We start from the raw sequence: 24,449 nt of genomic DNA on the forward strand, positions 1-24,449 counted from the left end.
ATCTAACCTGTAGAGGAAGTGCTCAGGCCTGCGTTCAGAGTATGATTGCTGGGAGCCAGGTTATTTGGAACACCAAAAACTGCAAAAAGAGGAAGTGAAATGTTATTACTTCTCTGGAATCAGAAATCCAGCACCCAAAGGTCAGTGGCATAGTCACAGAAATTAAGAGTCAGCATCACTTGGAAATGCAGTTAGTGACAATGCACAATAATGGCACAGAGGAAAAATCTTGAAAATTGTGACACCAAACCACTCTTTTACTGAACTGACAAAGGGGAGAAAATCCTACACCAGACAATTTGCAATCATGAGGCAGTTTGAGAAAGCAAAGCTTTTAACAGTATGCTACCATAAAGCTTTTTCTCTGCAAGCGGGAAATGCAGCATCCCTGGTATTTAGAAGTGGGCCTTAAAAGGTATAAGCACACTCAGCACTTACTGATTACATCTTCAGTGTATGAGGACTGAAGGGTGAGGCCCACTTGTTCTTATAATGGCCCAGGATAATCCAATGTTAACTAGAGTCTAAAACTAGTTTTGGTAGGGAATATGAGCCTGACCTCATTGATAAAGCTATCATCAAAGTGTAGCGACCGATCAGGCAGTCAGGACAATAGAACCTCACAAATAAGGATTTTCAAATACAGTCAGTGTAGAAGCAGAGAGCACCAAGTTACAGAAAACCAGAGAAAATTCAAGCATATCCCCTGCCATCTTGATTCTTCCATCATTTTAGTTCTTGCTGTACAAAAAAAAAGCACTGCTGTTGACCCAGTTTCAGTATGGAGTTACATCCTTCAAGCCTGGGTGGTCCAGGAGGCATACCTGATCCTGTAGAGTGAGACATAGCATTGATCAAGGAAGAGCTGTTATGGTATCCACCAAGGGAAGACCCAGCAGGCAGAGTGGAGGACCACATATATGAAGGGAGGGCGGTATTCAGTATGGTTGTATCATACGTCCCTGACACTGTAAAAAAACCAAACAGAAGTGGTTTTCAATGAGACCAGGCTTGTGGCTCAGCATGTGTTGCAGGTTTACATGGCAAACAACTTCATCTGCCTTAAATTTCAGTTACCCTTGTGAAGTCAACACAATGACTCCAGGTTAACATGGTATAACTGACCTCAAATGCCAGCTGATTATAGCCCACCTGAATTTTAACGAATGGAATAAAGATTGACTTGATAGTGTGACCATTCACAAAACACCTTGAAGAGATTTTGTTGCTTGTAGATGCTATGATACCAGGATAAAACTCTTTGGTCTGCCATTCTGTAATAAATCATCCTGGGCCATGGAATGTATGACTTCTGCTTCCCACATGTAGCTCTGATTGGTTCACTAGTGTATTGGACTAAAATTCCCAGTTTTAGACAGGATTTGAGCCACACACAAGAAAAAAGGTATTGCTTGTTCCTAGATACTGCTGGAGAACAGTAGAGTGAATGTGAATACCACTATCTCATGCACTATGGTGAGTCTTACAAATAATAAAAGCTGGTTATAGCATTTTAAGTACCACTTCCATTATTATCAAGTCCTAGTGATCTCTGAATCATGTGGTGTGGCCAATAAATCACTGACCCAAATGTTGTCTTCAGTGCTATCTCCATCTTGCTTGGAGATAAGATCAAATCACCCTAAGACGTATTTGCTTAGAGCTCTTGTCTCTGCCAGAAACACCTCTGAATTAAAGCTGGTGGCAGCAGGAACTGGCTTGTTTTTATGGAAATTAGACAAGTCACTTGAAAGCTACCCAAGATATCTCTTGTTAGTGCAACATCTGGACAGCCCTCCAGCATTCTGACCCTTTTCCTGTATTGCCACCATTGTCTGGGACAGAGACCATGTATTCTTACTTGGAGGTTCTTAGCAACTGGGTATTTTTATGGAAAATAATGTTTGGAATGGCTCCAGCAGTGCTAACCATCCTCTGCCAAATACCTGACTGAGAGCTCTCAGTAACCATCTTTGTCTCCACCACAGCCTTTTTCGGTATCGGGAGCGTACTTGATGGTGATCGAGTAGGGCTGCAGCTGGCTGATCGACTTCCTTTCAGCAAACGTTTCACATCATCCAACTCTGTCCCTGGAAGGAAAAGCAAGTGTCCAGACTCACCCAAAAGCCATTGTTTCATTGATCTAGTAATCTTGCCCTGGCTACACCATTCAGTGGAATTTACCTGTGAGTGTCTATGAAGTTGTACTTTCTGGGGGTGCCTTCTGGGGCTGCCACTTACTTAATAACAAAGCTTCAGGGCCTCATTTCTGGGATTAAGTACAACTACATCCTTGTAAGACCACCATCTAACCCACAGCATGCTTCCTTGTTCAGAAGGGGAAGACAAATGAACGTTCTTAACAGGAAAAAAAGAATGACATGCTACTATCTGTCATCATGAAGATTGGGTCCCAGAGACACTGCAGACATACCCTGAGCAGCAACACCCTCTATCTTATAACTGATCCCCCTGGAATAAAAGCCATGGCACTTACATCTGCCAGAGGGAGATGCACTCTGCAGTCGTACTCGTATTTCACTCTCTGGGAAGAGAAAAAGCAGATTATGAATATGGAGTGAGGTGCATTTGTGTCCTGAGCCAGGAATGAATCTTTAGGCTGAAGTGAATTCCTTCCTTCTTGCTATGTTCCATCTTGCTGCCTTGCTGCTTGATCTGAGCAGCATTCATGGCCCATGTGAATTGGTTGCAAATTGGTTTGGGTGACTTTTTGTTTTGGGGTCACATTTTACTACTTTTAATTCCAGAGAGCTATATTTTACTCATTGAGGGCCTCTGTTGAAGTCAATAGCATTGTTACTGCCAGACATACAGAAGGCGTAATTATGCAGTCCTCAATCACATTGATATTCCCCCCTCATCACAATTATTATTATTATAGTCCTTCTGGACAAAAACATAGAGAGCCAAAAGAAGCTTACTAAATACACAAATTCCCTACCACTTCTTGGGTAAAATTCACACTGGCATCTCTACAGTGGGCTGTACAATTTAGTTTCTTACAACCTGCTGACTTCTCTTTTGGTTCACTGAATGTAACCAGGCCAGTTTTAAGCAAACATTCTCACCAGGTACTCGATTTTATTACTGACTTTTACTGTCCAGCACAAGAGACTATAGAGTTAAAGTGATTTGGGTGGGGCAAGCCTTTAACCTTGCTACCCACAAGCAAACTGGCCAGCCAGGACATGTGATACATGCTTCTCAAGATGAAATCTGACAGTGCATGCACTATAAAAGAAACACTAGCTTTGGCATTCATGTGGAGAAGCTGATGGATTAGAATTATTTTCTGAAGTAATACGAGAAGCTGGAGCTGATTCTCTGGTGTCCGTTTTATTATGTATGGCCTAGTTCTGCTGGGGGCTCAGGTGTGTACTGTGCTAGAGGAGACTGTGAAGATCTGAGGTAGAATAATTGGTAACTGTGACATTCTCCAGGAAGAGTGTGCAAGAGTGCACTTTGATTTATATCCACTACTAAAATTAACTCGGATAAAGTGACATTATAGTTTCTTCCTCAAGCAGCTGGGAACAGATATTACACTCTTACAAGCAATATAATCCTTCTTTCCCCAACGCTGTTAATAAATTATTAGAAGAGCTGAATGATTTAAATAATGCAGAGCTTTACAGTGAGCTGGCTAAACAGACCACAGCAAGTCCATAATTTCCTCACCATCTCCTTACTACCAGCATGAGATCATTTCAGGGTATGGCCTTATGGTTTGTAAGATAGATCACAGTAAGAGGAACATGAATACAATTACTGTAAATACGTCAGAGGCAGATCACAGAGCATGGATGGACTGAGGTTATGGTAGCGAACAGACAAAATGGAAGACTATCTGCTATGCTCCCAGATGTCCAGGTCCTCAAGTAGATCCTCCTTTCTAACACAGTCCAAACCACCACGACCTTCTCTAGGATCAATTTTTACACCGAGCTTGTTTAAGCAATTGCTTACAGATAAATGGTTCACATCTACAGTGGTGTAAATCCACGTACCTCATCTGACTGATCTACACTTAAACTGGTTGATTCCAGCTAAGAAATAGGTCCATTTAACATACCCTGAATCATACTGAATAAAACAAAGGAGGCTTCTAAAAGAACAGTATCACTCACCTCGACTTTGGCTTCTCCCTCTCGTGGAGGCAGATGCTGTGAACAGCAATGAGAGAAAAGCAGTATTAGGCTTTACTGCCTGTGACATCTTTGAAAATGAACACATGGATCTTGCTCAGAGTGCTCAGATTCAGACAATAACCTTTAGTTGGGGCACAACTGGGGAAATTGAATGCTTGGAGTTTTTACCAGGCCCCCTTTAGACCGTAAGGTATCTTAAAGAATCAGTAGCACCTTTATCATTTCTGGACCAACTGCTGTTTCTTTTTGTACACATAAATGTTCTTCATAGATGGTGATCTCCTGTTTCAACAGGCCAAAAGGCAGCTAATAGGCCTGTTTAGCCCACCAGCCAAAGTTGGGCACTGCGAAACCCTGTCTCCTCTCTGAGCCAGAAAGATGGCCTGATCATACTGTTTCACTATCTGCACTGGGTAAAATTGGCAGCTCAGAGTTTGGACAGGCAAGCTCATACCTGCTGACAATGTTCAGTGTAAATATATCACTTGATAGCCAGTTCAGCTTTCCATATAAACCTGTTGAAGCCTAGAAAAGAGGTACTAGAAAAGTATATCCAGCAATGGCTCAAAAATCCTAAGAGCTTTGGCTTTCTTGCTTGGAGCTGTTCTCCCAGCTCTGGGGGTGGGGGGCAGGGAGAAATGTTATGAAGCATCCCATGTCTATGTTCTCCTGTCCATGTCCCATGCCATATGGGGAGCATCACAAAAGCAGTTGAGGGTAGCAGATATACAGTATGCACCCTCTGTTTGAATATGTATCAACTAAAGACCCTGCTGTCAGCTGTTAATGTAAATCCCAAATAACTCTTCCGAAGTCATGGAGTGGAGCTGCACTGGCTGCCCAATACATAGTCAGCATAGGTAGAGCAAGACACAGCAATGTGCAAAAAGCCACCGTAGCCACCAACTCACGTGACCTTGCCATAATGTTCAGAGGAAGAGCTCTAAAAAGAACATACCAAACTCTTTTCTGGGAAACTCAGGAGAAGAGTTGGCACTGGAGCTCCCTGCAAAGAACAGAAAGGTGTTCATTAATACTTTGTACAAGATCATTAAAAGCTTTCAGAACATGTCTTCCTGGTAACTGTCTCCCAGTGGGCAACAAATATTTCCATTTAAAAAACAGAGCTATTCAGAATTACATGAAGGAGCTTCTAATGTCTTTCAACAAAAATATGCCATAACTCCTTTTAGGAATGAGCATTATTATAAATAGGAGTTAAACGTTAAAATGTGTCCCCAGTGGCTTATTTCCTAGGAAAACCACAATGGGATTCCTGTGCTGTTTGGGACAATTCTGCATTAATGTGACCTCAGAGTGCACTACATATTGCCTCCTTTCTATGTCATATTCTGTGATACCTTCATATGTTGCATGGCGGTTGACATAGGTTTTTCTTTCAAATGTTGAGCCAGGTGATTTGGTGAGAGTAGAGCTGGGAGACTGGGTTTGTCTGTAGCCAGAGGATGATGATGAATTCAACCTACCACTTCCACCTATAGGTAAAACAAAACGCCCTCAGCAAATTGAAGATATGCCCTGGATGTACACCCTGGATGCCCTGGGTGCTTTATATTACTGTCGTCTGAGCTGGACAAATTTGCATTTGGTACCTCACAACTAGAGATGGGCAAGAACCACATTTGGGTCTAACTCTGACTGTCCTCAGCATTCAGTGCAGAGAGGAGTATTGGTTATCTTTGTGGTTTCAAAACTAATCTTGTCAATGATATATATGACAGCAGGTTTTGGCCTAGGGGGATGAATGAGCAGGAATTCCTTGAGCAGGAATAAATCTGGCTCTGGATGGTGCTCGGTTTTGGTTTGGATACAGATCCACCTCTAAATTCAAGTGTTATATGGCATAGGCCACAAAAAACAGGAGATGATTGTTAAGCCAAACTCAAAGTGCTAAAGGATGCAGTTCATGAGATACAGGAAGCAGAGATGAGTCTGCTTCCCTTCCAAAGCAGCTATCCACACTCTCACTTAGTCATGCCTTTGTCAGTCCATTTTCTAGAGAAGTGATTGAGGTGTGCATCAGGACCAAGACAGCCTGGAGGTTATTAGTGGCTGTTATATTTAGACAGAGGAAAGAATTTTCCTTCCTAATTCACATCAGTGCTGTGGAGAATGTGTTCATACTCTTATATGAAATCTAATGCTGGACCGTGATCAGAATGCAGCAGAAAGGGAACCCTGTGGCAAAGTGCAATGTTGATCATGCTGATCAGCAGGATCAGACTGGCTATTGTTTACCCATCACTGCAAAAAGAGCATGCCCTTGTGATCTCAACAGAGTGTTTCCTTGCCAACTTTCCCCTCTACAAGGACCTGTTTTGTTCGGTAACTTTTCCATTTAATTCAGCAGAAAGAACTACTGTGACAAGTAGACCTCCGTTGGAAGCATTTTGCAAGGAGAGTGGGAAAGCAGAGATTAGAAAATGCTCTGTGAAACTGCAAGAACTCATTATCTCTGAAGTTCAGATACTTTTCTCTTCCTTCACACACTGAAAAGAAATAATGAGGAAGATGACAATCCTGCAGAGTTGTCTGAGTTTGCAGGGCTGGGTTCAGTTCTCAGACTGGTGCCAGTCCAGACAATTAGACTGACATCTTCACTGGAGTTACTTCACATCTGCCCTGAGGCAAAGTGATTCCAAACTCTGGCCTTTAATTGGTATGGAGGTGTCTGTCAGATCTATTGGGTATGGCTAATTCTCCTGTTGAGCTTCCAAACTGCGCTTCACTCTATTTGGTTTGTTAGCTCTTTTGGAGCATGGAGAATGTTTTCTGCAAGAATAGTTATGCAGTCTGTCCCACTGGGGGCAGAGAGACAGGTGTGCCAGAAACCTGCTTAGGAAGCTTATTCTTCAGGAACCTTTGCTATGACAATCTAACAGCTGGACAAAGAATGCTGTTAGAGAAGAACCCTGTTTTTATGGAGTAGACAGCACATACTGATTTAGCACATCCAGAAAATCTGTCAGACTCTTCAAAGTGCTAAAGCCACGGATGGACACACACAAGAAAATATTTTCTAGGAAATTCTTTAATAGTAATCTATCTTCAGCAAGATCAACAAAAAGATTAATCAAAACTGTCTTTTGAACAAAAATGGTCAGAAAGACTGTGATTTGGAAATCCTGAAAGAAGGGAAATTTGGTTTCCGAATGACTTCTTAACAACAGTGGGAATGGCATTTTTTGTTGTTTTTCTCCTGAAATCAAGTTTTTTCTGTGGAAAATGAGAATTTTGCCATTTACTCACCCATCCTCACACCCAACTTTAGGGAAGTAATAGCTTTGCTTTGAGTATTTCCCACTTCTACTTTCATAAACCCTGTTTTCCTTGCCTCTGACTTATGCTACTTCCCTGCCCTGAATCTCTCCTCAGACCATTTATGCTGCCTTGCTGTCTGTTTGCTCACTGTGCAATGTTTTCATTCCTTACTTGAAGTTACATAGCTGCTGCCATGGGTGTAAGACCTCTTTTCCACTCCGCTCCCGCCAGTGTGGGATGATGTTTTGAGCCCACTGCTGCTCCCTCCTTCTGGAAAAGATAAGCACAAAATGAGACATTCTCTCAGGGTAAAAGATGAGAAGAGCAAGGACACTGCAAGACTGTCCTCACACTCAATTACAAGTATAGCTTCACGTCTGGTGAGATATCAGAACTGCAGGGAAGTGTCTTGGCAGAGCAGATAGCATTCACACCGCAGACCCAGAAGGTTTGTATTCAAGTTTTGCTCCATACATGGACTGAAGAATACTCCTGTTAACCCTCATCATAAATGAGATGATAGTGCAATTCCTTTCCAACGCAGCTGCAGCAAGGTAATCAAGAGTATGGTGGTATAAAGAACATGAAGGATTCTTCCCTACTTGGTACTTGTACTTCCCTACAGAGGTAGAAATCACCTGTGATGTCTAATATTACCCCAAAAGATTCACTTGCTGTTGTCAGCTGGGTAAGATGAGAGGGGAATACACTGCAGCCCCAGCAGTGGAGGCTGCAGACCCATCGCTTTTGACCCTTGTCCCCAAGAGACAGTCACCACTGGAGGCCCTATATCTGGGCTTAAGCCCTTGGAAAGTCTAGTCTACCAGTCTTAGTGGACTGTGAGGCTTTGTTTCTGACAATACCCAGACAACTCCCCACATACTGCTCCTTCTCTCCAGTAACAGGTATTTTGGGAGAAGCATTTCTGAAAATAGCTTCTCTTTGGGTGCAAGTCTTTCTGCACCGAGACCTGCTGCACCCAGTGATTTATGGAAATAAGGCAGTTCAATAGCATGGAGGGGCACAGAACACTGAGCAGAAGTAATGTAATGACTGACAATTACTTACTGGGTGGTAAGGACGTCAGTCTTGTGGTTACAGTCTCTGTAATAACTGAGGAAAGAAAAGGGTGCAGAAGTAATGGCGTGTTAATATAGCCAAACAAGATCAATATTCTACTTAATTTCCATGGAAGAGCATGAATCATTCAAAGAAGGTTGACTTATTTAAAGAAAAGTCCCTTAAGACCACACTGCCTAGGGGCTGCAGTCTCATTAGCGCATAATGCTGTCTGTTTGCAGGCCTTTCTAACTCTACAGTAACTAAGAACATCACTGCCATGAAAGACTTTTTTCCTTACAAGATCCCTGTAAAACATGGAAGTATTATTATTTCTGGGCACTTCTAAACCACAGCCATTGCTGTAACAGCAAAGCCCATGGTCAGACCCCTTACTAGCTTCCTACTAGCTAATTCCCATAACGCCAGCAGGAAACTTATCCCCTGTTTTACACGCAGCCAAAAAAAGATATCTAAAGAACATTTTCTAGGCCATGCAGGGCATTGATATCAGAGGTAGTAGGAGAATCCAAATGTCTGCACTACCGGCTAGACATGTTACCACAGGGCAGTCATCTGTGGTTAAACAATCAGGTCATGCTACATGTCTCTAAATGTCTGATCTTGGCCCATTCTATTCCTTATTCTGACTTCAACAGAGAGACCAGGGACAGGCGCAGACTTTAGTTCTGGACCTCTGGTCAGCCTTCAATGCCTTAAAAAACTGCACATCCACTTCTGGGATTTTTGATGTGTAACAAAAATTAAAAATGTTCTCCTTACGTCTTTCAGTAACTTCTGATCCATCTTGCCTCGTTTTCTTTGTTACAGAATCCATACCATTGCCACCTGCAGGGAAAACAGAGAGACTGCACTCAGAGCTCTATGAACAGTAGGAGATGACAACAGCTCCCCACAAGTCCAACCACTTTTTTCCCTTCAGCTGGGGACTAGACTGCCTGGAAGACATCTATGCCAGGAAGTTTACAGTGCCTTTCCAGAGCCATGTGAGTATTACTAATAGGCCAGCACCACTTGCCTACAAAATTGGATGCTGCACAATGCAGCAGAGCTGAAACAGCAGTACAGGTTCTAAAGCCAACAGGTGAGATAGGGGCAACTGAAGCAAATCCACTCAGTGCTGGAGAAGTTTAGACCTGAATTTATATCCAGACTTTGTGGCACTACATTATGGTCTCCAGTTGTGCCCCTATAAAGGCTTGATCAAAACCACAGGATCCAAACACTACTCCCACACATCTGCTCTGGGCAGGACTCAACAGTACAGGATTTAGAAATGCAGGCACTTGCAGGAGTTAAGCTACCTACACCATGTCAGTACTGCCAGAAAAACCTAAGCAGACATACTGTTGCACTGTTGACAGTAATACTGTGCATTCTCAGGGTACATTGATGCTAAAGCCACAGCACTGACTTTAGTGAAGCAGAAAAACACTGGAGGTACCTTTAAAATAGCTATTTTCAGCAGCAAGGAACTTAAGGTAGGAAGTGCTTTATCTTGCTCTACAGGCAGAGCAGAGATGGTTTGGAGGCCCTGTCTGTGGCTTTGGAATCTGATCTAATTTAACGTCAGCTCACGCCAGTCTACACAGTATTGGAATCACTACTGTGAATGCTGTGCATACTCTTCTTCCCTCTCTAGTCAAAATTACAGTCTCTAGCAGAGGTATGACTGTCTGCCAAGGCAGGAGTACCACAAAGAAACATTGTAATTCTGGAAATGAAACATCAGCTAGAAGAGAAAACACTTCTGTCAGAAGGAAATACACAGTTGCTCACTCCTAGTCTCTCTAAGATAACATTTCAACTTGTGCAGCTGCAAACAATGAGAGGGAAAAGATTTTAATTTGTGCACAAGGTGATAATAGGCCAAAACTCTTCACTGCGTTTGAAGACTCTTCCTTAAAACTGAAGGCCCAGCTGTACCAAAATATACACACTTAACAGGCTGAGTCTAAGAAAAAGCTTTGGGCAAAATTCCTCCCAACTTCTAGAGCCCAGCTTGAGGCAGAACCCAAGACTGTGCTCTCCAGTTCAGCTACCATTTGAGTTTGATCCTCATGATTCCACTTATCCTTCCACAAAGTGCCTACCAAGTAGCCCCCTTGATGTTATGCTTGTACTGTGCATGCATAAATAATGACACAAGGCAGGATGCAGCAGAGAATCTGCAGGAATATCTGAAGTTCAGATTCAGTTCTGTCTTTGAGCAGCTCCTGCTATTCCCAGAGCTGGACAGGAACAATTTGAGTGTAGAAGGCACACCATCAGTCAAGCCACATTAGCCTCCTAACACAGACACAGCTGAACTTTGCAGAGAACACCCACGGTGCCCATAGCCCTCACTCTTTGTACCTCAGACCCTGAGCTTGGCTAAGAAGCCCTGTAAATGGGACTCCTAAGGCCACATCCAAGTCTTTACACAACCTTGGCAGCAGGATGCTACCCAACCCTTACGGTGCTTGCTAACACTGGGGATTTCCAAGGGATTATTCAGGGTGTTGATTCCAAGGCCTATGCAAGACTGGAGCTATATGGGTTAGGAGAGTTCCTCCTCCAGCAGGATGACAGTCCCCTGCAATGGAAGGGCTCCTGGTCATTCACTCTTCCTTACTGCATCAATAGTGGAAGCATCTTTAAAGCTCCTTCCCTAAAAACAGATGCTGCCAGCTGTTGTCTAGATGTCAGCACCGTTGGGTTTGCCAGTGGTTTTGGCAGCAAACACAGCTTTGTATTTGGAAACTGCTTTCCTACTGCTTTGTAGCCCCAGAACTCCAATACTGGGAAGCAGTGCTGGTTATGGATGCTGGAAGAGGCCAGCACCACCATGGAGTGAAGGCATCCTCTGCATCTTTGCCTTCCCTTGAGAAAGGCAAATATCTTGCTCTGATACCAATAACAAGAGGTTAAACCACATCTTTGGAGCCACACATGCCACAGGCTAGCCCCAGCACATGATGCATTTTGATCTATGTTGCATGTGTGTTTGCCACATGAATGCAAAAGCTAGCCCAGGCTCCAGCAGGCTGATTGAGCTGTATTTCCATTATCTGCCAGGACTGACTCATTTCACCAGCTCCTATCTGGATTCACAAAGACATACCTGTGGGCTATGTCTGTGGCAAAGCAATAGTGCTGTTGAATCAGGGAAGCCACCTGCAATCATCTCTGATGAGATCTCTGATGCACTGCCACCTGCAATTCATCTCTGATGAAACAAGCAGAAACTTGTGAAGTGGGATCACTCTCAAACAATGCAGGCAGCATAAGACAGGGCAACCCTATGGCCGCTTTAACATAAGCTCAGGGGTTGTAGTGCACTTGTGGCACCCACAAAAACAGGCAACTTGCAGACCTTAATGGCACTAGGAACCAGGAGAAGTCTAGCACTGCCACGCTTGTGCACACTGCTTCCTGTCTGTACAGCACTGAAAAGCAGGATAGTAATAGCTGCCCAGCTTTGCAAGGCAAGCTTAGATCTGTGCTTTCCACATAAACCCAACACTGCAGGGTGCCTCCTGCACCCCCTGTTCCACCTGACTGCAGTGCAGCACATTGGCAAGGACGCTAAGCCAGTCTGAGATGGGACATTCAAACCCCTCTTATTATTTTAGAATTTAGGTATTGTGTGCAATGGTAATAAAGTTTGTTACAGACATTTTTCAAAGGGGAGGGGAATAGCCACAAAGACATATTTTAATGGTAAAATTTTCAGATTCTTTTATTCCTCCACAATGTCCCTCCAGTTTTCATGACAGATTGCTGTTACACTCTCACAGCACATCCTTTCAGGTCTTTCCTCTCTCCATTAATAAGGCTCCTGCCGTGAGACACTCCATTAGGAGAAAGAGGCACCAGCAGGTGCTGAGATTACTAATATTTAATGTCAGTGGAACCGTTTGATCACGAATACTCTGAGACTCAGTAGATGCCTCCAAACCATGTCACTGACTGTTAAAAGCAAATGCCATGTCTCCCATCATATCAAATGTTTCTTAGGGTGCCCCTTCCTCATAATCAAGCCTTTCAGGTGCCACTGTCCTGGACTAATAGAACTGGTTAAAAAATGCCCCCTTATCTCTCTTTCACCCCACAGTCTAGGAATCTGACCTTCTCATTCTGCTTTAAAAGCTGTTCCTTTCTGGTTATTCTACTAAAACCAACACAGTCAGAATCAAATCAACCAAATCATGCTTCCAAATCTGCTTATTTTGTAGACTCACTGAAATGATGCTAATGCCAGGGAAGCAGGTTAGATGCCTGGCCAAAGCTTGGACATGCTGTGGAAGCCAAATGCTGCTCTGCCCAGAACCTGACCTGCCTTCTTTGACACCAGTATGTGCTCATTTCCCAGAGCACAAGCAGGAGCACTGCCCAGACTTTCACCCTGCACTGCCAGGTGCCTTCCTTTCAAAAATGTGTCCTCACTGCCTCTACTTAATTGTGCTACCCAAAGAGAAACAGGCCAAAGCAAGGCCATTCTGACCTGCACAAGCTTCTTGCCTCTGGCACAGAAAGGGAGAAAAACAATCTGGTATTGCAAAAAACCCCCACGTTTGCAGAACAGGAATGTGCTGCTGTCACCATTTCACAGATGAAGAAACTAGTCACAGAAGGACAAGTAACTTCCCCAAAGTCACTCTACAAGTCAGTCCAAAGACAGGAAAAGACGACAGGTCTTCTACCTTATGCCACTATGTTCAAATTGCCGGACCTGCTGCAGAAAGGATTCAAAACTGATTCTCAGATCAGACTTTTCTGAGTTATTGTGACAAAGCTTCAGAAACACCTTACAGTGCCTCCTAATCTTCCATGACAAAAATGTGGCCCAAAGTCATAATCAATGAGTCACTGCTGATAAATAAACCTACCTGTCAGAGGCAAAGTCCATGGCAACAAAAACTTTCAGTCAGAAGCAATTCCAGGCATTCTCAGGACTAGAGATCAATTCCTCAATATTGTACCCTGCACCCACCATCTGAAGCTCCAATTTACCATATTCCTCCAGCACATTTCAGATCTGCTCAGTTTTAAAAACAGCCAACAGATGATCTGCATTTCACCATGCTGGTACCCTTACGGAACAGAGAACATTCAGCTAAACTTTATATATTTGCACGGTAGTTTCACAAAATGCATTAAAAATATACCCAGAGCTAGGCTTCACATTTCTTAGCTCCCTGCAGGTATACTCTTTTCACTTGATACTCACTTTAAAAGAGCTGTATTCACTGACAAACAAAAACCCAAAATGACCCAGCTCTTACACCATCTTATTTTTACATTGTATACCCCACAGAAAAATGTAACACCTCCTCTATTTTGCTTGACAATACAGCCTTGTTCTTCAAGGAATCTGGAAGACAGAAAATAAAGGATACTTGTTTCTTCTCCTTTTTTTTTAGTAATGTAACTTACCTGGATTGCTTTCGTTACTGAACTGAAAATCTGTTTTTCTCCTCAACCGTTTCCTTTCTACCAAAATGTGCCACCTACACTTTATATCATGTCCTTCCAAAGGTGTGTGGAATCTGAGTGATCATCCAAAAATGTTCACCTCTTCTTTATTTAACCTGTTTTATTCTCGCCCTTCTTCTGCTTTTCTGTTCCTGTGCTCTTAAACAAGTCCCAACAAGGGCGTGTCGTGGTTTCCTGCCTCACCCTACCCTTCCAATTATCTGACACTCACTGGAAAAAAAGATCTGCCTCCAGGAATCAAACTTTATTGAAAGAAAAAATGCTCCTACCTATTTGCTCAGGTAGATTAACTATTTAGATCCCAGACAGACAAAGCTGTGAAGGCTTATGTCAGAGAAAATGAACTGTTACGGCAGTACTTTCTGATACGTGATCTGAGATCTGTTTTGGCATTTTCTTACAGGAAGTTACACAGCACCTGCTGATGTCTCTGTAAAGCTGGCTAAAAGCTAAGCATATTTTGCTGCTTGCAATACAAGGGGCTAAACTCCCAGCTAATACAAACCAGCTCAAAACCACTCAAGTCAACAGTTTGAACTGCCTTGCCAGCCCCATAGATACTTATGGTCTATTCAGAAGGCAGAACTATTAATAAATAAAATTACACCAACCTGAGTAAGGAACAAAATTTCTTCCATGTATACCACCTACAGACTTCTTACTGAATAGGAACTGGAGCAGAAGAGCAGCCATGGTTGGGTCAAAGCAAAACTCCACCTAGCTCACGACTCCGTCTTCCACCATGGCCCATTTTAACAGCTCTGGGAAGATGATGTGAACAGGACAAGAATATGCAGATATTTTCCTGGTGTACACTGAAGACTTCCTAAGAAAAAGTAGCAGCATTGCAATCACTCCTTGACGGATATTTTCCATTAATTTGTCCAATCAGTTTTTTAATCTGTACAACACTTTAGTATGTACAGTGTCCTACAACAAAGATTTTTACATCTTAACTATATCTTGTGTAAAGATTTTTCCTCCCACTGAACATGACAGTGTCATTCGGTGCCCTGTACTTCTTTATAAGAATCAGAATTCACCTTAGCTTCTCTCACTCTATAGAGATTTTTGCACAGACCTTTCAAGGGATTGTAGCTGCATACTGTCAAGGTCGTACTCTGTTAAGTTCCATACTGGAAATTTCTAAAGGTGTGTAGGGACATGGCTGCTATACAGCACTACACTGCTGCTCCAAAGGCTACGTCCTGTGTTTGTTAATGGGGATCAAGACTTCTTCGGAATTCATCAATGCATCTCCTAAATCCCAGAACTTGTATTTATATTTAGTCAGACAGGTATTTATGAAGCATAATTTCCTCCCTGCACAGAGCAAGCATCCATAACTCTGCCTTCTGAACACTAATCAAAGGACATTTAGTTGTCTAAACAAGCTGCATGTGGTAATTAAGTCATTAACAGGTGTGGAACTCAGCCTGGGACCTGGCCAAACTGCACTTGGCTTAAGCCTTGACCAAAAGGATAAAAGTGGCTTCAGCTTTTTGAACTTCACGCTCTTTGAATGTGACACATTACCAACCCTTTTATTACCAAAGGCACTTTAAATCTGCACTTTGGTCATCTCATTTCGAATGTGACACATTACCAACCCTTTTATTACCAAAGGCACTTTAAATCTGCACTTTGGTCATCTCATTTCACGTCTGCTTCCAGCACAATCCACAGCTGTGTGCTTCAGACATAGCCTGGCTGTTCACAGACAGAAGTTGTTCAAGAAAAGCCAGCACTGAATGCACTGGGCTATTCTAGCTCTGTAAGACCCACCAGTATGAGGGAGACTCACTGGAATGGCACACAGACTTCACTGGAGCAAGAGAATGGACCTCACATTTCAAGATAATGTATTCAGGACTGGAGGAATTTTCTTCCTCCTTTACCTTTGTCTACCAGTTTTCTTTACATATGCATAAACAAAAGGTAGCCATCACAATTTTGATAAAATAAGAGAATTACTGTATTTTAATCCCTGCAATGTCATCAGTGACAAAGATACTGATTTAATGTTTCTTGAGAACAGAGGGTTCATGGAGCATCTCTTCATGAGTCATTTTGCCAATTTCTTACTGGAAAGAAAAAGAAGGTGGGGGAAGTATGACATAGAGGTGCTTTAAAAGGAAACTGAAAATAAATCACATCTTGAGAACCACTGACTCTGCATTTAAAAGGGGAAATTTAGGAGAAGATGAAGTTGAGGATGCTGTCTGATGAAACACACTGATTAGTTCACTCAGGTGCCTAATGGGCAAGTGTCACCATCAAGGACATAATTTAGAGAGATCCTGTGCTGCTTCACCTTTTACTGAAGTCAGTGATTGCCTCAGGTATTCAGAGCCACTGAAAGTCAGGTGTCTAGCTGGCACAGTGCAATGAACTGCAGCAGACCTAGCTTCAGGTCACCAGCTGCCACTTCAGAAGTAACAGTGGTGGTGTGCAGACTGGTGGTTAGAGCAGGGGAGGTAGCCTGAGGTCCTCTTGGAGGTAACAATCACCATCCTCCCATTCCCTGTCTGTCCTGCTCAATTTTGCTTGTAGAAGGTGAAGTCTGTAGAGTCGGAGTCACACTGCTGCTGCGTGTACCTGGGAATGTTTTACCAGATGCAGAGTTTGCTGCTTTCCCCGTTCCCAGCACAAGAGGCTGCACAGACTTTGAGCTTTCAATTGATGCCTCAGTGTGGCAGCTATAGAGATCAAATCATAGTTGAAGACAGCACCATTTTCTCTGGTGAAAGATGCTCCAAAGGTTTACAGCTGCTGATGCTGGCACTGAAAAAGTTGAGAAGATGAGGCAGAACTCTACACTGCACATTCACCGCACCTGGAAGGAGGCTGTGCTACAGCACATCTGAATCACTCCTCACTCTGCAAGCAAAGTCCAGAGATAAAGAGTCTCAAAGCCAAACCAGCTGGTTTTGTCATGGCCATCTTCTAGCAGCTTATGGTGTGTTCATGGTTTAGAAACCGCCAAGTGATGATAACTTGTTATCATCAACTTCAAAGGGAGCTGTGGAGCACAGGATAAGATGTACATTGGTCTGATAATTCTGTCTCGACTGACACATAAATTACATGGGTAGTGAATCAGCCAAGAAGCTTATTGGAATAGTGCAGGCCCACACAAGGATGGTTCGCACAGGGAAGAAGAAACCACACCTATTTTGGGGTAGCAACTGCAGTTCCCTCTGTGCCTTGGTTTTACACAATGGAGCTGGGCAACTACTGAACAAACCAGAGCCTCCAGAGTCACTCCCTTGACTCAATGCCCTGAGTCCACAGTTTGCACATCACTTGAGAAACACCGTGAGTAACCTTAGGCATGAATAAAAGCCTTGTGAGAACAGATCATTGCTTTTGGGGTGCCGGGAGGTGAGTAATGTCAGGATGCCAAATACCATTGCTAGCTCAGTCTCCCAGGTCCCAAGAGACTTCAGTGATGAAGATGTCTTGGCTGTTTGTACTCATTAATATAAAAGCTGTGACTGCTTTTCCTCTCTCCTTCTTGCTTTGCATAGCATTCTGCACAACGGGAGGCTCACTACAGCTTCTAAGGTTTACCATAGTGCAAATAATAAATAGCAATAAATATAATAAAACTATATATATGCATATGGAGCATTATAAATCACTGACCCTTAACAGCGCAGGACAAACTTAATTGTACTAGTCAAGAGAGGAGGGCCTGGGCTGTTCTGGTGGGGGACAGAGACTGGGAAGAGGCAGCTGAAGACTTGGGCTTGCTGCTCTTACTATTAGTGTGTAGACAGGAGGAGTGGGACTCTTCAGCAGCTGTAGACAGCTATCTACCTCTGCTCTGAGACAAGCCTGTACAGACACTATGGCCCTGATGCTGTCCTGATGCTCTGCAATGCAACTGCCTAATAGTTACTAGCAAGCGGCCCAGCCCAAGGGCTGGGGATGGACATGTGCATTGTCCTGTGTGTCTGGGACTGCTCCTGATAATGTAAGCTTTGGTGACAGACAGATCCAAACAAAAAACATCTGTGACCTCTTAAAGTCCCGCTGTCCTCCATGCAGCTTTTTATGTGTATTGCTGCTTGGGCATATTTTACATCTTGGTACAGGTCAGGCTGTACAGCAGGAGTTGGCTGGCAGAGCCGGGAGTTATTATCCATATCAGACTCACCTCTAATGGCATCAAGGCTGGGATGTTAACAGACCTGTTTGCAAAGATGACCTGCTCTTATCTCTTCCTCTCTCTCCCTCTCTCTCCCCCCACCCATGGCAATTAGGGAGCTATGCCAGCTGTCCAGCAAACTGCAGCATCTGCCAGGGAACACAGCTGTGAAGCAGATGGTCCTGATCACTGCCACTCTGAGGGGTATGCTGTGAGTTTAAAGTAAGTCAATTTCATCCATAAGACTCCTCCCTTCCCAGTGCTGGCATGATGAATAATCCCTTTCATTTTGTCCTATAGGTTAAGAGTTGCCTGCAACATGTGCAGCATACAGCAGCAGAGCTATGAGCTGGACTGTCTCTTGTTTGATGCTGCTAGTTCCTCACAATCAGGCCACTGCAAAATCTGCTTGGTCAAAGACAAAGGAAAACAGTCCTTGAGTATTTTATTTAAGAGAATGCAAAGTTTGATTCACAGGATCACATAATTTCCCATCCCCTAGCTTTTAGAAAACTACTGACTGTTTGCAAGCTCACCTGTGAACCCTTAAAACAGTTTTAGCACCAGTGTCTTTCAGACAAAAAATATGCACCAGAAAATGCATTATTTGCTAACTTCGCACAACAAATGTTTCAGTCAGCCAGGCAGCAAAGGGACAACCAATGCCAGATGACCTGGCTGTGGTGCTGCCAATATAAATAATGGAGAAAATCAAAGCAAACTGTTTATAAAGAACTGGCAGCATGCAAAAAAAACCCAAAAAACCAAAAACCAACCAAAAAACCAAACACAAACCCAAAACACCACCTTTCTGGCAGCCCCAAAGAAAACAAGATCTGATTTGTGAATTACTCACCAGCCATACCCATGGTCAAAATTCCAAGCAATTAGTTTTTCCAACAAACAATTCAACCAGTTCTACCTGCTGCCAGTCCAAAGCCTGCGAGTTTAAGCACCTTTACAAAAAGCAACAGGGAGAACTGCAGTGCAACAGCGCATACAGGACGAAAGCTGGAGACAACACTTGTCTTGGAGATCTACCTGAGAAAACTGTGAGTGTTGGCAAATAAGCCTGATTTCTATCTGCCATCTTGACAGAAAATTCAAAACACACATTGGCAGAAAAATCCTTATGGAAAATCTCTGCCTGGCTGAAGTACAGGTTGCAGCAACTCACCTCCTATACAGAGAGAGGGATTCTCATTAGCAGGATAGGAAACACATGGGAGGGTGACTGAAGGGTCTCCAAGAGCAGTTTTCTTTTGCTCTCCCATTCTCCAGCTCTATACATTCCTGCCCTGGAAGTCCTTTTCCCTGCTAAGTTTCAAAGGGTTTGTTTTTGGATCAAGGATTATTTCACAGCCCAGAGAGGATTTTCAGGAGACTTTAGGAACAGAAGTGCCACTGATGCTCTGTCAGTCAGGTAAGTTTGTACATAGTGCAAGAACATCTCCTGAAAGTACCTGGGCACAGAAAATGAAATTAAACACAAGATTGTGCATAAAGCCTATAGCTCATACCCAGTCCCAGGAACCTGGCCAAGCACTGGGGATCACTGCAGGGGCAATAAGCTGAACTGCAACTGAGTCTATACTGTTTGTGGTACATCTTCTGTAGCCCATCCCCAGGCTTTCTAGCCATATGTATATTGTCAAGATCTAACTTCGCGTTCATAATAGATTTCTTCATTATCCACATTGTTTACACACAAGCTTGTGCTAAGAGAGAGCATTAGGCTGAGCTCCAGAGCAGCTTGGGGGCAGGCCCAAAGCATAAGCAGTGGCCAACCCTCCTTTGCTCACGCAGTCCAGATTGATGTAAAGCAGGTGTCACTAGTTTTCACATATCCCCAAAGGCCTAGTAGCCATCCCTAGAAGTTTTTTTAACCAATATGCAGGGGATTTTGCAGTGTATCTTCTCCAGAACTTGGCCTGTCCTAAATGCTGTATTGATAAAATGAACTCTAACTACTGGTTTCCTAGACCAAGACAAAACCAAGTATGTGGAGTGAAAGTCAATGACTTAATGGAGGTGGCAGGTTTATACTCACTCTTGAGGTGGTGCTTGCAGTGTACGTAGACCCTCTATGGCCTTGCCAGGTGCAAGAGAAAAAGGGCGCTTCCTGAGAGACTCATGTCAGTGAAATGTGAAGTGCCATGCAGGCAGCAGCGCTCCTGATTCTGGGTGGGGGAACCCCAGCACCAGAAGAAAGCACAATGAGCACACCTCCTAACAAATTTATCAGTGATATAGCTTTGTGGGTCACCAAGAGAATGTGCTTCAATTTTCAGGGATTCTGATTTAGCATAGAAGCAAATGATCACCCATGGGAAAAAAGAGTTCAGATATAAGGGTATTTAAAATGTGTATTCAGTATGTTGATTTTTCTGTTTTGTAACCTGACAATTTGGGCCCCATTGTGGATGAAGTACATTTCACCCACCCTTTTCAACCACAGATTTTCTGAGGTACCGGTGGTAAGTAAAATAACCATATTTCCAAATGATTTTAGTCTACAATGGAGGGATTTCCCCCTCCCTTTAAAAAACTTTAGAAGTCTGCAAGTTGAAAAGGGCTGGAAACTGTTGTATCAGATCAGAGAAAACATGTTAAAAGCACAAAACATGCAGCACGAGTATACTCTGTATGGTTTGATCCCTTCTTCAGGGATCTTTGCTAGCATGTGTAAAATACCTAACGATTTTGGATTCAGGGCAGAAAGTAAATGATGATTCAAACTCAGTCTATTTTATTAACACAGACCTTTACTGTGCCCCATCTACATGGCATGCCAGTCTGCCACTTTAGGAAATATAGAAGGATAAAACAAATTAGCCAAATCAAGTTTTTGAGCTTTTCAGTTTTTATGTTTGCACACAATAGGCTTCTTGCAGTCCCTGGATGGCATGTCCACATTTGTTGGTGTGCCTGTGCGCAGTGCATGTTGATCATGAAACTGCCTTTGTTGTAAGTTTCAATTAGAAAACAAAAGGACATTGAATACAATGGGCCAAACCTGGTTTTGTACTCCAGCAACATTATTGCAGATTTTGTGTGGCTTAAAGAGAGATGGGTTTTTCCTCAGGAGTATATGGCAGTTAGGAGAAGGGGAAAAGACAGATCCAGAACCAGGATAATCTCTCCATTTTTTACAATAGAGGAAACAAATGATGGAGCAAAATCATTAGCTGGCTGAAAATTCTCTATCAATTTTGGTTTTCACACCACTTTTATAGAAAAGTTTATAAGAAAAAATTATTTTTGTTTCCAACAGAGTTTGAAAACAACAAAAAGTGGAAAATTTCTTTTTGTTCCTTTCCTCTTTTTTTTTTTCCAGGGCAGTAAGAGGAATCATTGGGAATACAAGTTTTCCCAAAGTAAATGGTTTAAAAAAAATTCAAAGCTCTTTAGAACATTTTTCAACATTTCTTTTTCATTTTTATAATTTAAAATGAAAATCCCTCCCACTTAGAATTAAACAAAGAAAACCATGCATTTCTTCCAGAAATATTGCTTAAATAGATCCCATTTGTGAACCCTCTTTGCTAACTTTTTCAAGCTGTAGTCTGGTTCTAGGCAGAACTTGAAGAAAGTCACTGCTAAATGAGGCCGGAACAATCTAAACCCAGAAATGATAAGGTAAGCATAAGACTGCTGATTTTCCAGATCTGAACGGTGGTAACACTTGGACACTGTTCCCACATACATTGTTCTGGGATCACTCTTTATAGTAAAGGGGGGGTGAAAGCACAAAACCATATTTCCACTCCTTTAACAGGCAAATAAAAACATTTTAAAACACACATTTCATGTATAATCATGAGGTTTGATTTTTCACTCGGTTCTGCCAGGTTTACATAGCTAAGATTCAAGAGTAGTAACTTGTGTCTCTGAGTTTCTGTCTTCATATTTGAACTCTCCTAAGACCAAATTATGTAGCAAATACTGTCTGGCACTACATTAACACTGATGGGGTAATGTTGCGGAGGATCCACAGGGGACATCACACACAGACCAATGGGATCAAGTGAAGCGCATTTACTACAACTTTTAACATAGTTATATACCTTATGCACCTGTGCACACGCCTCATACAATACTCTAATTGGTACAATACCCCGTTTCACGTGATGCTATCTTATCCTCTATTGGCTGTGCAAGCTTCTTCACGAGGTGTCTAGCAGTTACTTATCTCATTCTTCGGCATCCAGGAGTTGTTTGTCAGGCTCTTCTTATCTTCCTTTTTCCCAGCATACAAGGACACAGCGTCCTTGTCCGCTTCAGCACTTTGTAAACTTATGCTTCGTTCCCAGCTAACTGCTGGATTGCTCACATGCCCTCGCCCAGCCAAGAAATCCTCAACAGGGTAAGAGTCCCCCTCTTAGTTTGAAATCCATGTCAAACTGAAATCAAGGCATTCCAATTTTTTTGTGGAGAAGCAAGAGAAGGCCAGGCCAGTGGTGAATATATTCACTTGGAATATGCAAACACCTGTACAGTGATTTGAACCTGTAATTTTCACATTATTCTCTCTAACCCTGTGATCAGACAGTCCATCCTAGGCTGAAGAGGCTTTGAGAAAATGTTTCCTTTAAAATAGTAAGATTTCTGGGGCAATTATCAAGCTTAGGTAGCAATGTTTCTGAGGGGAAAAAAAGTGTTTTTGTACAAACATGTTACAACAGCTGTGCTCTGTATATCCTGGGAAGTTCTGGCTATCCCCCGGGCCCATGCACGATGAAGACTGAGGCTATCCAGCAAATTTCCCGAGTCACACTTTGAATGGACTACTACAGAGTTCTACAAGATTTCTGTTCCAGAGATGGTCCGTGTCAACAGGATCCTTCTCCTTCTTCATGAGGAAGGTACTTCCTGTGATTAGGCTCTCAAGCATTTCAGGGTGGTGCTCACTTTTCACTGCCAAAGTAAATAACCAAATGAAAAGTCCCTGCTGGGCTACTAAGGCGTTCCCTCTAAGGGAACATGCTCTGTTGTGAGCCCTGCTTATTGCCACTGATCATCAGGGATTTATCACGGACTGGCATTTATCACAGTAAAGATGGTTGTTATTATCAGGGATGGGCATTTCAGCTTATATCAGCTGTTTGTTCTCTGGGTGCTTCACAACCATAAATCAATTTCCAAACATATGCTTATCTGAGTATTGCAAATCAGTTTTATTTAAATCAAGAGACTGGTTTCCATTTGTGTAAAGGTGGATTGTGCTTGTTTCTGTTGCTCTTCTTTAGATCTGGATTAACACCACGCACTCTAAAGGAGCAATTTGGACCTTATTTTGGTTCTGAAGGTGACATCATACCACTTGCTATAACTGCTTGTGGCAGGGAGGTATGTGAAGCTGTTTTTATTCCTGTTTCTACTTCTATTTATTTGCTGAACTGGTCCTCAGAAAGGCTTGAATCCTTCTTCCTGGCTGCTGTCATGCTGCACCTGCTTTTCCCGGGGCACACAGCCTGACCTGCCATGTGCAGGCTTGCAAAGCCCCAATTTAAATGGCACTCCTTTAGTAGAGGATACATTCCAGAGGCATAAAATACCATTATCCAATATACATGGCTAGAAGACTGCTGATCTCCTGCAGGATGGCAAGCACAAGATGGGACATGAGACTCTTGGTGAAATTGCTCTCCAGAACGGACCTCATGTGGCAGCTGGAAGCTTTGTACATGTTCTCAGTACTGAGGTTGGAGACTGCCTTGGAGACCCTTCTCTCTCACACTGTAAAAATAACTGAAATAAAGAATGAGTTAATCTCATTGAGAGCTAGTGACACTTCTTTAGAATTGTGTCTTCTTTGGAAACGTTCTCCTACTTTACTGAAATTATGCCTCCACCACTTTTTTCTCTCTTCCCTTCTTCAACATCTGCTAAGTATTCTCTTCAAGACAGAGATATTAACTGTCCTCTTTCTATTCCTTTCACAACTTTTCCTTGTCTTCTCTTTTTAGCAAGGAGCTATGGAATTGTATTAATTCCTAAGTTTTGTGGTCATAGGAGGGAAGGTATTATTTCAATTCACGTGACTGGCAGCAGAGTTGTATGAGCTGTTGTATTGAAGTTCTTCAGATTTAGTACCTTTCCCTGGTCTATTCACTTCAACTGTGTCTTGAGCTACTCTTTATTTCCAATATGGAACTGCTCATTTAACTTAGAGTGCATTGTTTCTACTCCTTGATTTAATACCCAAAGCTTTAATTTACAAGTGCTCTGTATTTTTTTTACAATTTTTAGCTTTCCTGACTATTTTTTCCAAAAAAAATCACCAT

General features: G+C 42.7%; 1 protein-coding gene across 1 annotated transcript in view; it reads right to left on the reverse strand.

Annotated features, from left to right (window-relative positions):
* COL17A1 (collagen type XVII alpha 1 chain) overlaps positions 1–14,199 on the reverse strand; it is a 43,036-nt gene extending 28,837 nt beyond the window's left edge. Inside the window, 11 exon segments of the mRNA XM_069796918.1 lie at positions 8–79; positions 825–968; positions 1,947–2,090; positions 2,498–2,545; positions 4,149–4,184; positions 5,128–5,175; positions 5,531–5,665; positions 7,623–7,721; positions 8,520–8,564; positions 9,294–9,359; positions 13,950–14,199. Coding sequence (XP_069653019.1) covers positions 8–79; positions 825–968; positions 1,947–2,090; positions 2,498–2,545; positions 4,149–4,184; positions 5,128–5,175; positions 5,531–5,665; positions 7,623–7,721; positions 8,520–8,564; positions 9,294–9,348 — 826 coding nt within the window. The 5' untranslated portion in view covers positions 9,349–9,359; positions 13,950–14,199.
* Between the last annotated feature and the right edge of the window lie 10,250 nt (positions 14,200–24,449).

This window comes from Haliaeetus albicilla, chromosome 11, assembly GCF_947461875.1.
Source record: "Haliaeetus albicilla chromosome 11, bHalAlb1.1, whole genome shotgun sequence".
Lineage (NCBI taxonomy): Eukaryota > Metazoa > Chordata > Aves > Accipitriformes > Accipitridae > Haliaeetus > Haliaeetus albicilla.